General features: G+C 40.3%; 1 protein-coding gene across 1 annotated transcript in view; it reads left to right on the top strand.

Annotated features, from left to right (window-relative positions):
* The first annotated feature begins 624 nt into the window (after positions 1-624).
* Positions 625-12,500, top strand: part of LOC119597840 (caspase-1-like) — a 13,630-nt gene continuing 1,754 nt past the window's right edge. Inside the window, exons 1-7 of the mRNA XM_037947483.1 lie at positions 625-767; positions 7,410-7,541; positions 8,927-9,041; positions 10,447-10,567; positions 11,200-11,390; positions 11,485-11,614; positions 12,050-12,500. The exon at positions 12,050-12,500 is cut by the window's right edge and continues 1,754 nt beyond it. Coding sequence (XP_037803411.1) covers positions 7,414-7,541; positions 8,927-9,041; positions 10,447-10,567; positions 11,200-11,390; positions 11,485-11,614; positions 12,050-12,291 — 927 coding nt within the window. The 5' untranslated portion in view covers positions 625-767; positions 7,410-7,413 and the 3' untranslated portion in view covers positions 12,292-12,500. The remainder of the gene's footprint in view (positions 768-7,409; positions 7,542-8,926; positions 9,042-10,446; positions 10,568-11,199; positions 11,391-11,484; positions 11,615-12,049) is intronic.

The raw sequence follows: 12,500 nt of genomic DNA on the forward strand, positions 1-12,500 counted from the left end.
TATTTATATTATATAAATTTATATATATAATTCAAATTTATATATATATATATATATATAGATTGATATCATATATATATTTGTATATATATATATAAATATATATTATATAGGTATTTATATATATACATACATATATATATATATATATATATATATATATATATATATACATATATATATATATATATATATATATATATATATATATATATACATATACTTACACACACACACACACACACACACACACACACACAAATATATACAAATTTGTTTACGCGTATTTATTTATCTTATGCATTTTATTCTGGATAGCAAAATTTCCTAAATTACAGTCTCTGATAACATTATCTTCATCAGGTGCCACATAGGCGTCAATTCTTTGGGTTTCTATCGCAAAATAAGAATAAGTTGCCACAACTAAGAATATTCTGAAAATTTCCTAGGATGTATTTCCTAGAATGGTTACGATTATGGTCGTTGCCATTTATTATATTAATCAGGATTTTATTTTGAATTCTTGATATCCCCTTGTATCAGGATATTATTAGATATTGTTAAGACTCCAGAAGAAATTAACCTATATAAAAAAAACTTTACAGAAAGAGTAAATTTAAGTTAGCAGAGTAAAATTGATTGCCGAAAAGATGCGATATCTCGACCACAGCTGACTAACGAGAGGCAGTTATTGGCAAAGAAGAAGGCGACACGAACACACCCACTCCAGCGCCGATTCAGTCGACACATCCATCAGAGAAGTCCAGGTAAGTGACTACTTCTTTCGCGTACGCTGTGAACTTACACCAAACCGAGGTGTTCGTACCGAACACCAGGCTCTCAGGACCTTGTAGGTCCCATGGTTTACTGTGAGATCTCTTAAAGAGATCATTTGATCGGTTTTCTCCATTCGGCAGGGTTTCGATCCGACCGCTCCTAAGACGCAAAGACTGCTGTTTGCTCAGCCCTGCCGCATTGAGACCACTTACCCCTTTGCAATCCTGTCACTATTAGCACCTAAACTCCTCTCCCTCGCCCATCACCACACTCTTAAGCTATGCAATCATGGGTCACGTAATCAAATTATTTTCCACTGGGGAGTCCGTGTGCGGGCTCTCAGAAGATCTTCACTATCACAAATTGCAGTCACGCCACTGCTATAAAGTCCCAACAATATAAAGTTTTGCCAAGCCTGAATAACGACTCTGGCCATCTGGTCACAAGTGTAAGGACTGATAGGGCAGGTCCCTGAAAGAGGAGACCCAAGATCACCCAAAGCAACTCTCTTCGACTTCCAGTATGAGAAGGAAAAATTAACAGAACATACGAATAAATTGCCGAAAAAAACAAAGGAAAAGAAAACCAATTTAGGAGCAGTACAGAAAGCCGCCCAAGCCACAGTCCAGGCCATCACTAAATGCCTGGAAAACCTCTGTTTAATCAAGTCTGCCTAGGCAAAGAAAAACAGGATAAAACAGAAACTACTATCCACCTAGCCTCCAAACATATTTCAAACGAAATAAGATTGTGTTTTCTCCACACTCACATTAAAAATATAGTCGAACCATCAGAGGGTTCAGGCACCATGCTGGAGACATTCTGACCAGAAATGAATCTTACTGAAGCAGGCTCCTGGAAATTATTCTTCCTTATACCCATCCCCTTAACGCTCCGGAGCCACTTTGCCGCGGTCGGGAGCTTGAGGTCCCAATGATTTGGTGAGCCAGACCAGAGAGCCACTCACACTGGAAGGGTCATCAATAAGGGTGAGACAAAAGGGCTCCCTGGTGCACCAAAGCCTATGAGAGGCAGTGCACCCACCTCATCTTGGACCAGGGAGAACTCTCCCATAATATGTATTTGCTGTGTGTTGCATCCAATATTACTTGGGAACAATTCAGGGAACAGAGACCTGGAGGTTCAGTGATGCTGCATGCTATGCCTTGCCGCTAGCAAACACACCTCTTTGGTCCTCTATTCTGGTTAGATGGATGGCTTGATCAAGGCCCAGTCAAATTAGTTGCCTGGTCACATATGGTTAAGGTTAAGCAGGGCACTGTCCAGTTGGTATCGCATAGGTCCCAAACTGCCATCTGCACTGGGTTGTGACTGCATATATTTTCTCACTGTATTCTAATTTGTATGATGTCTACAAATTCACTAGCTTTCTCTCTGACATCGTACACAATCCAATGGCCAATCCCTCTGCAACATCATATCTTGTTACTCTGAAACCTTTCCAGCTTCCAAAGGGCAAGAATGGGAATCGTAATGCTTCATGCACCCCACAGTGAGGTGGTAGCCTGATAGTTGCAGTTTCGTCACCAGACGGGAGTGGCTGTCTGCATGCAATATGTGACATTCTCATGTTCTCATTAAACACTCAATTAGTGCAAGGGAATTGTCTTTTCCCGAGACCCGATGAGGTATTCTGAGAAGAAACTGTTAGGGGAATTCAAGAATTTTGAGGTAGTGATAGTGACCTATGGCATCTTGAAGCCAGTGGAGGATGAACCATCAGTTTGGTGTCATCCATTGGTTGTTGTCCCAAAGCCAAGTGGTGGTGTTTGCATTGCCACTGACCTGTAAAAGCTCAGCAGGCAAGTCTCACGCCCTGCCCTTTTTTCTCCAATGCCATTTACAGCCAGTGTGCAGTCAAGGTTCTTTGCAACTGTGGATGCTCTTTGTGGTTATTGGTAACTACCCCTGCATGAAGACGATCAATACCTGACTTCATTTATCACTCCTTAAGGACGTTTCAGGAATTGTCATGGCCCCATGGGTTTCACTGCAACAGGAGATGCCTTTTGTGTCCGAGGTGACAGGGCACTTCAGGGAGTAACAAACTACATCAAGGTTGTGAACATTCTCCTACATGATTAGGACTACTTCTCATGCCTTCAATATGTAAGTGAAGTCCTGACAAGGTGGCCTCCACACGGGATAACACTTAATACAGAAAATTTCATTGTGGCTGCATCTAAAGCCAGCTTCTGTGGGTACAGACAATCAAAATTTGGTATTGAAGTGGACCCAGAGAAGGTACGGGGCATTGCAGAGTTTCCTACCCCTGTGAACTTGACAGATCTTCAGTCATTTATGGGCCTGGTAAATCAACTGGCATAGTTTTTACTTGGACAAGCTTTGTCAAGGACACCCATACTTGCGACGTTTGGTCCAGCCCTTCCCACCATTCTGCAGATCGATGCCTTCAGACTCTATGACTTCAGCTGTGTGTTGTTGCAGGACCATGGTGCTGGAAAATACAAAATGGTGCAGTGTGGATCCCATTTCTTGACAGACACAGAAACCCGGTATCCAACCATCGAGTTAGGAATGCAAGCTGTCAATTGGGCCATTAGTAAGTGCAAGTTCTTTCTTCATGGACTTCAGCACTTCTGTCTGATGACAGATCACCGTCCTTTTTGAACCATTATTCCCTGGATGCAATTGAAAACCCTCACCTCCAGCGCGTGAGGGAAAAGATTGCCTACATTTTTACCTCAATGTGGCGTGCAGGTAAGGAGATGTACATCCCAGATGCCCTCTGCTGGTCAACTGTGAGTCGCCTGTCAAGTCTTTTAAAGCATCAGAAGCCATAGATGAGCAAGAGAATCTCTTCATGGAAGAATTACATACAGCTCCATCTAAGTATGCTTCATACAAGGAGCTGTTTCATCATGTGAAGTCGTGGTATCCCAATGACTGCTACAACCTGCCTAGTGCCCGAGTCCATACTGGAAAGTGTGCAGTGAGTTGTACAACGACTGTGACTTGGCACTGTGGACCTAGAGAGGTTGTCCCTGTTTCTTTACATAATAACATCCTAGCTCGCCTGAATGATAGCCACTGTGGTGTAGACCCGCAAAGAATCATGCACAGCAGACAGGCTTTTGGGTAGGCGTTGATGCAGACATTGTAAACGCCATTCGTGCCTGTGAGCTATGCCAATGCCTACAGCCTAGTCAGCAACAGGAGCTGTTGATGTTAGAAGACAAACCCACAACACTGTTTATGTCTGTGTTGGCTGACTTCTTCAGTGCTGCTGGAAAACACTTCTTGGTGTATGCTGACTGACTCTCCAGATGGCCAGTTGCCATCCCATGTTGAAATAATGCAACAAGTGGGTGTGCCAGTTCACTTGCGCACTGATGGCGGACCCCAGTTCTCCAGCCAGGAATCTGCAGCCTTCATTCAGTGATGGGGAGTGCATCATGTGATGTCAAGCCCCCATTACCTACAGTCCAGTGGACATGCAGAGGCTGCTGAGAAGAAAGTCAAGTATTTGATCATGAAGACAGTGCCCAACAAGAATACTGACTGTGAGGAGTTCGACAATAACTTACTGGAGTTGTGTAACACCCCAAACTTCACTGGTCACTCTCCTGCTTAAATTCTGTTTGGCATGCCACTTCGCTCCTGTGTGCCTGCCCACTCTAGTGCCTTCATGAAGGAGTGGCAGACCAAGGCTGAAGACTGTGCCCACTCACTTTCCAAGTTAGAAACTGGAGCACATGTGGGAATGCAGGATCCCACATCCAAGCATTGGGATAAGGTTGGCACTGTTATGGGTCATTTTATGATTATCACATCAGGCTGCCAAGTGGTTGTATACTGTGGTGCAATTCTTGTGCCCTACACAGTTCATGATTGGAAACTAGACTGATTTAAAAGAAGAGTTGTCAGATGAAGCACCAGGATCTTCTACCCCATCTGTGCCTGTTGAACCTCGACGTTCAGAATGCATCAAATTGAAGTCCATTCAAGACTCCCACTTGTGAACGTAAAGGGGGGAGGGAGATGTGAATTATGATATTGAAGTGATTTGTGATAATGAGCATGTTGTGATGCCATTACAAACGGGATGTAATAACAGTGTTACCAGATTCATATTGTGATACCTATGTGATCTTATATACACTGTCTTTTGTGTGATATGTTATGGCATGTAAAATGCTGTGTAGCATGTCGCCTATGTAAATGAATGAAATTCTTCGTACGATTTGTAGTGTACAATAATCTATTTTGTCTCTAGTCACATGTCTGACAGCGATATTCTCTCTGGCAGAGCCTGGTGTGTGGGGCGGAATATTCCCTTTTATTTTTATCAGGGTTGATTTCCAATGAGCCTACTTTAATTTTCATCACTGTTTTCTTCGCCCTCAAGTATTGTAGAGAAACACCAGACAACATATGACAAACAGCGTGAATCGGTGGTCATCTTATGTCTGGGTGTTTTGTTGGCTGGAGTAAGTGACTCACTGCCACTTTCTGAATTGCATTCTATAGGGGGCTTGCTGGTGGTGGGGAGAGGGATGTCAGGTGAGAGTGGTACATCAGCTTTGCTCGGCAAGGCTTCATGCTGGTGTGGAACAAGGGCTGGCCAGTATCCAGAGGTGGGGCCATCACCATCTTCGTCTTCGTTGAACGACAAATCCGTCTCTACATCAGTAAATGTGGTAGGTCCTGAATAAACCCTTGCCACCACACTCTGCACCGCGCGAGGTGGAGGCAGTGAAATTACGAGCGAGTGGCGACGACGCTCTGACGGCTAGCCACATCACTCCTAGCTTACTGCGCCGGAGCAGAAGCAGGGAAAGACTGGATCAGACGAGTTTACTTCAGGCCACACCCTTTAAATCTCCCAATGGTATGACTACCTTGCACGGTCCTTACTAGTATTCTCTGTAAAGATATGTTGCTGTAAGGTCGCTATATCCTCCAGAAAATGTGAAATATCAAATGAGCATTCTCACATGTTTGTCTTCTTGCATGCGTTGCTATCCTTTGTCCAAGATAGAGATGTATATATGTTAAAATTCAAGAGAACATTTGATACTAGCACAAATAAGGGTTGTATGAGCGGATTAAATCTTTCCTAGAGTCTCCATTTCCATACGTATCCTTCCAGTTTTCGTTCACACTGTTTATGTATAGGAAACGTTTCATTTTTTCACAATGCTTATATCTAAATTATGTACTTACATATGGTAACGTGAAAATTTGGTATTCACTATTTCATTATTTTCTGGTTTATCAAATACCACTGTATGACAAATGAGTGGTCATATCTTAAAATGCTATTTTCCATGATTATTACTATGCAACTCTCTCGAACGCATAATGTAGTTCAACTGTTAGCATGAATTTCTTTATAATAATCTTTGTTTGTTATTTACTATTAGATTGTTGATTAAAAAGTAAATAATATGGGTATATAATTTCTATAATTTTAATTCCCTCGCCCTGCCGCTAAAAGAGCCTCCAAATCTCGTGGCACGATTTCTTCATTACTTACTCTGACGTTATACTAAGTGACAATATCTCCCGCAAACTGTGAGACATCTTCATGTAGCATAAGGTACATCTATCATTCCCAATCCATATTAACTTAGAAACATTCATGTGAAACATTTGCCAGTCCATCTGAAGCAATGAAAATTACAAACCCACCCCCAGTTTATGTAAACCACGGACACCAGAGGCCATGCAGTACTGTACTTCGCTGTACATTATACCCATGTATACAGATAACAGTTTAATCGTTTGACTTATTAAACGGGTATTGGATATGATTGGATATGTTCTGTTCTTATTCGCAATCTAAGTCATGATGAGAGTAAAATAATGCAAAATATTTATATAATAAAATATTATTAAAAATACAAATACATAGACAAAACAACGCATGGTCATCAAGATGCTCAGCCAAAATACAGACTGGCGCTCAGGACATCATCGACCACAAGTAAAAGTAATCATAGTTTTCTTCTAAGTGCCACTGGCTCTAGGTGTGCTAATGCTTTTTTGTGTTATAATGAAAATGACTGGCAGCAAATTTTGCCCTGTCGAACCCAGTCCCTTATTTTACAAGTGTAATGATACAGGGAAACTTCTACATGTGTTTTGTATTTTTAAAACGAATGAATAGATATTTTTTTTTTATTGCAATGTACTTCCTGCATTGCCACCTTATTTTGCATTTTTTCTTTTTCTTTACAAAAGAGTTATCATTTTTTTCTTCCCTCAGAATGGCGATTCATAGTAGGTCAAGGGTATGCATCATCTGAAAGCTGCCCACTTTATGATTATCATTATTATTTTGTTTTTATACATAAAAAAGGAAAGATTTATTATGGACATTTGAATACTATAGAATTTGCAGGCAATACAATTCCTTTCAGTAAGTACAATTTAATTTACTTAGCCTTATAATGTTAAGTTTTAACACTGACATTAAAGTGATCAGCAAAAAAAAAGTCATGTTATAAAGGTAGAGATTGGGATATAACTAACACAGTCAACAGAACCTAGATGCATACATAGTTATACACGGAAACACTCAGCTCACGTTGGCTTGAATAACACTGGCTGCAACTCACGGCTCGCTTCCTCCCTTCTTCCCTTAGAGAGATGAGCAACGCCGACGACTCAGCGAGAGCCGAAGCCCAGCCGAGGGACGGGCGCGATGGTGGGAACCAAGGCTTGGCCAACACGACGGAGAACAGGGGCGCAGGGGAGGAGGAACCTGCGAAGAACGGGTAGGTGGTTTTCACTGGACGTTTGGTCTTTAGGCTTTGCCTTTCTCCCGTGCTGGTCCAGGTCCTGCAAACTTTCAGAGGGGAGCAACGGGGTATTCTTATTATATATGTATGCATTTATTTAAACGGGGAAGGTATCCTACAAAGCATATATTATTTGTTCATAGTTGGTGTTTTCAGTTTACCAGAAAGATCAGAAAAGATGAGAAGAAAGTATATGCATTCTGTATATATTCAAGTGGCAAAAAGTCATGGTGGCCGAAGAGTTAGAGCATCGGACTCAAAATTGTCACGACGGCAATCTGAGTTCGAGGGTTCGAGTCACCGGCCGGCGCGTTGTTCCCTTGGGCAAGGAACTTCACCTCGATTGTCTGTCTAGCCGCTGGGTGGGCAAGCCAGCCCAAGTCAGTGCCGGTCCCAGAACCGGGTAAATAGAGATGGTGACTCGATAAAACCACCGGGCGGAAGGCAACGGCAAACCACCGCTGTAAATTGCCAAGAAAATCATGGAAATCCATGATCGACAACGTCCTTGCGGGACAGGGCACTTAAAGAAAAAAAGAAAAAAAAAAATGCTTCCCTACTACGCTTTGATATTGTTCTCGTCGTTATTATTATTACTGTTTTCAATATTGTTGTTGTTGTTGTTGTTAGCATTATCAGTATTATCAATATTATTATCATTATTATCTTTATTATTATTATTATTATTACTATCCTTATTACTATCATTATTGCTATTACTATTATTATCATCATCATCATCATTATCATTATAAATAACATTATCATTATCGTTGTCATTATTGTTAGCATTGTAATTATCATTATCATTGTCATTACTATTATTGTTAACATCATCACTATTATTAATTAATCATTATTGGCTTCTTTTCTCACTGAATTTTCGTTCTTCATCTGTGCAGTGAAGTGGTAGTTTTCTCGGCTAATTGTTGTTGTTATTATTATTATTATTATTATTATTACTATTATTATCATTATTATTATCACCATTACTTAGTATTATCACATTATTGCATTATTATTGTTGTTGTTGTTTATTTTCATTGTTATCATCATCATCATCATCATCATCATCATCATCATCATCATCATCATCATCATCATCAACATCATTATAATTGTTATTATCACCATTATTATTGTTATTGATATTATAAATATTACTTTTATTGTTATTACTCTCACTGGATATATTTATCACCATTATTCTTTATTCCTTACTAATCTGTGACCCTCGTCTTCACTGCCCTTTCCTCTTACTCAATTCTCTCCCTCCTCTTCTCCGTCGTCCTTTATTCTCACTGTGTTCTGTCTTCCTCTCCGTTTTTTTTTTTCACTGCATTTCGCCCTCCTTCCCGCAGGTGTCTTACCGCATACACGGCCGTGGACAGACTCAGCGAATGCTACCCAATGAACCATCGGCCGCGGGGCGTTGCTCTCATCTTCGCTCACTCCGAGTTCGATAATAATCTCAAAGTAAAGTGACATCGCACAGTTATCCAAACCTGTGCCTATGTTTATGATGGTTTGTATGTATGTATGTATGTATGTATGTATGTATGTATGCATGTATGTATGTATGTATGTATGTATGTATGTATGTGTGTATGTATGTATTAATGTATGCATGCATGTATTTATGTATGTGCATGTATAGTCAGATAGATTGATAGATACAGATAGATGGATGAATAAATATGTATAGGTAGGGAGACAGAGCATGTATGTATATATGGATAGATAGATGAAAATATAAACGGATAGGTAGAGGGACAGGCAGAAATATATAATACACAAAAAACAGATTGCTAGATACATGAATAGCCTCTATAGATAGATCGGTAAATCAGTAAGGGAAACTTTACCCCCTTCGATTGTGGTGTCTCCATTCCCCCCCCCCCCAATCTCACAGCTTTTACAAACAACATTTATTCACGAAATACCACTTATTATTGCTGTTACACATATAAATTAAAAATCAGGAGGGAGAAAAAAAGAAGGAACTACCAAAGTGAAATCAAAATGTGGGTAATAATAAACAAAGTAGGAATAATAATAATAGAAGCAGTGAAAGAGTAAAAGTCTGGCCAAGCATTAGAATTGGTAAAGTCGCAGAACGGGGTCGTTTGTCCTCTTCATTAAGTCCCTATAGATGAATGACAGCTGTTTATGAACTACTACTATTTATGAATGGCAAGTGTTTATGAATGAATACAGCTCATACATGGAAATGAAATGTCAGATTAGAAAGTCACATGAGACGTTAGAAATAATACGAAAACTTTACTGATAATAATTTTTAAAAATAAAATAAAGCACGTAAATGAACCATAACAGAAAATGTACATATGGCTAAGTAACAAAAGGAACCGTAGGCAATGCTAACATATACCAACAATCTGAACCACAAGGCAATAGGGTATCGGTTCTTACTGTTAAAGTAAGAGTAATATTACTTTATGGAACCAGCAACAACAGAGGGTTAGATGTGTATTTTTGTGTGTATGCATGGATGGATGGTCGTTTCTAGAGATAATAAAAAGTGCAAGTAATCGCTAGCCATTGCTGGAGGAACAAGCTGCAGGGGGAACAGTATTAGCACTATGACGGCAAGTTACGCTAGAGCCCAGACTTCGGCGCTGATTAGAATTATTAGTTAATACTTACCCTTGTATCATGGTGTAAATAACGTGTATAAAATTGAAAGATACGTAGTAGTGATAGCAAGATCTAACCGAGAGACAAATGCAATGGTTATGTTAAAAAGTTCCATACATTTTAATCGTAAGTCTGGGCTCTACCGCCACATTTACATCCTTTGCCGGCATCTGTGGACCACCCCAAACCCCGCCCCGCTGTAGCCAAGGCCTTTCCCCGGCAGCCGCGACCCAGTGCCGCCCACGACGCCGAGCTCGCGAGAGGCGCCTTCGAGGCCCTCGAGTTCCAGCCTGAGGTGTTCTTGGACCTCACGAGGAACGAGCTCGTGGGGAAACTGCGCGAAGGTTAGTCTCCGATTGAACCATGTTGGAACATACACATTTTGCACCTTTCGCTCGCCACTTTATTATTGAACCTTTTATGTTCTTGCTGCGCTGGCCGCTGTTGCGAAAAAAAATGCAAAGCATATGTTTCAAACTGCACTATATTCATTGCTAATTGTCGGTAAATGAACCAGTATGCAATGGTAGTAAAAGTGAACAAATAATCAAGTGACTGGTTCTTACATTGTAAAATATGTACCGGTACTGTAGTACAGCAAAACTATGTATATATGCTCAACATTATAAATATATTATATGTACATATGTGTGTGTGTGTGTATGTGTGTGTGTGTGTGTGTGTAAACTATATATACGTGTTTGTATGATTATGATATACAAACATTTTTTTCATATATATATATATATATATATATATATATATGTATATATATATATATATATATATATATATATATCTATATATATATATATATATATATATTGTACACACACACACACACACACACACACACACACACACACACACACACACACACACACACACACACACACACACACACACACACACACACACTCACACACACACACACACACATATATATGACTGTATATACTTAAATCCTCTATTACAGTTTCTAAGCGCGACCACAGCAGCTACGACGCCCTTGCTGTAGTATTCATGAGCCATGGCGAGCTAGACAGTAACAATGAGGAATTCTTGATGGCCAAAGACGGCAAGATTCCTACCAAGGACCTGTGGAAAAACTTCACGGCTGATCAGTGCATAAGTCTAGCCGGCAAACCTAAGCTGTTCTTCATTCAGGTAATTTCTTCCCTCCTCTCTCGCGTTGAGCCCTTTGCCGTAACCGAATAGCATTCTTTAAAGGCAGAATTCACAGTATTAACTTCCGCGACAGGCATGCAGGGGCCTCGACGTGGATAAGGGCGTGAAAATATCTCGTGGCGTGGCGGATCAGATGGACGGCACCGAGGATTTCGTGATTCCCAACCAAGCTGACCAGCTTGTTATGTGGGCTTCCTACCCAGGTAAGTTCAGTCATAAAATATTCATTGATGTCTCATGATTCTTGTAATGATATCCACGAACCTGTATTCGGGGTATATTCGTCGTCATACTTATCATGTTAGAAGTATCGAGCTCCTTCCAACAGATCTGGTTCGCTATCTATCACTGGAGATTTTCCCACTTTTTTATCGCCTTTCGCCACCTTTCTATATATGTGCACGTGATAAAAATATAACATCGAAACACATGAAATACATCTCTTGCTCTCTGAAACTATCTGTTCTCTTGCTAACATTTTCTGCACTTGTTGCAAGATACTTTTGTTTAGTTCGGAGAGTGCTCGCATAATGCATTATCGTTCTTCCATATTGTCCCTTCATATATTACAGGATTTCCCTCAGTCTCTTTCTATCCTCTGTTTTTTGTTTCCCATTTTGTCCCTTCATATATTACAGGATTCCCGGCCTTCACGAGTCAACGCGAGGGAATCCAAGGAAGTGTCTTCATCCACTTCCTGGCCGAGAACCTCAGGAATTATGCCTTATCTTCTCCACGACCAAGTCTATCTTCCATTCTTTTCAAAGTCAGCAGGGAAGTGGCAGTCCTCTACGAATCCGCCATGGATCATGATAAATTTCACAAAAATAAACAAGTTCCTTACATGCACTCGACGCTGCTTCGTGAAATTTGCTTCTAAGGGGATGATTTCTTTACAGTGCGAGACCCTTTGCATTACTCTTTTGTCTGTGTTTTTCTCATCATTTCAGTGATTTTAAAGGATAGATAACCTTTGCCTCTTTGGTTTCTGATTGTCCGATGGTTGTAAAATGTTGTGAGTTTCTCTCTAACATTTTACTGTTGTCATCAAGGTTCTTGTCAGTACTTTTATTAGCTAACAAATAAATG

The sequence above is a fragment of the Penaeus monodon genome, chromosome 40 (genome assembly GCF_015228065.2).
Source record: "Penaeus monodon isolate SGIC_2016 chromosome 40, NSTDA_Pmon_1, whole genome shotgun sequence".
NCBI classification, from domain to species: domain Eukaryota; kingdom Metazoa; phylum Arthropoda; class Malacostraca; order Decapoda; family Penaeidae; genus Penaeus; species Penaeus monodon.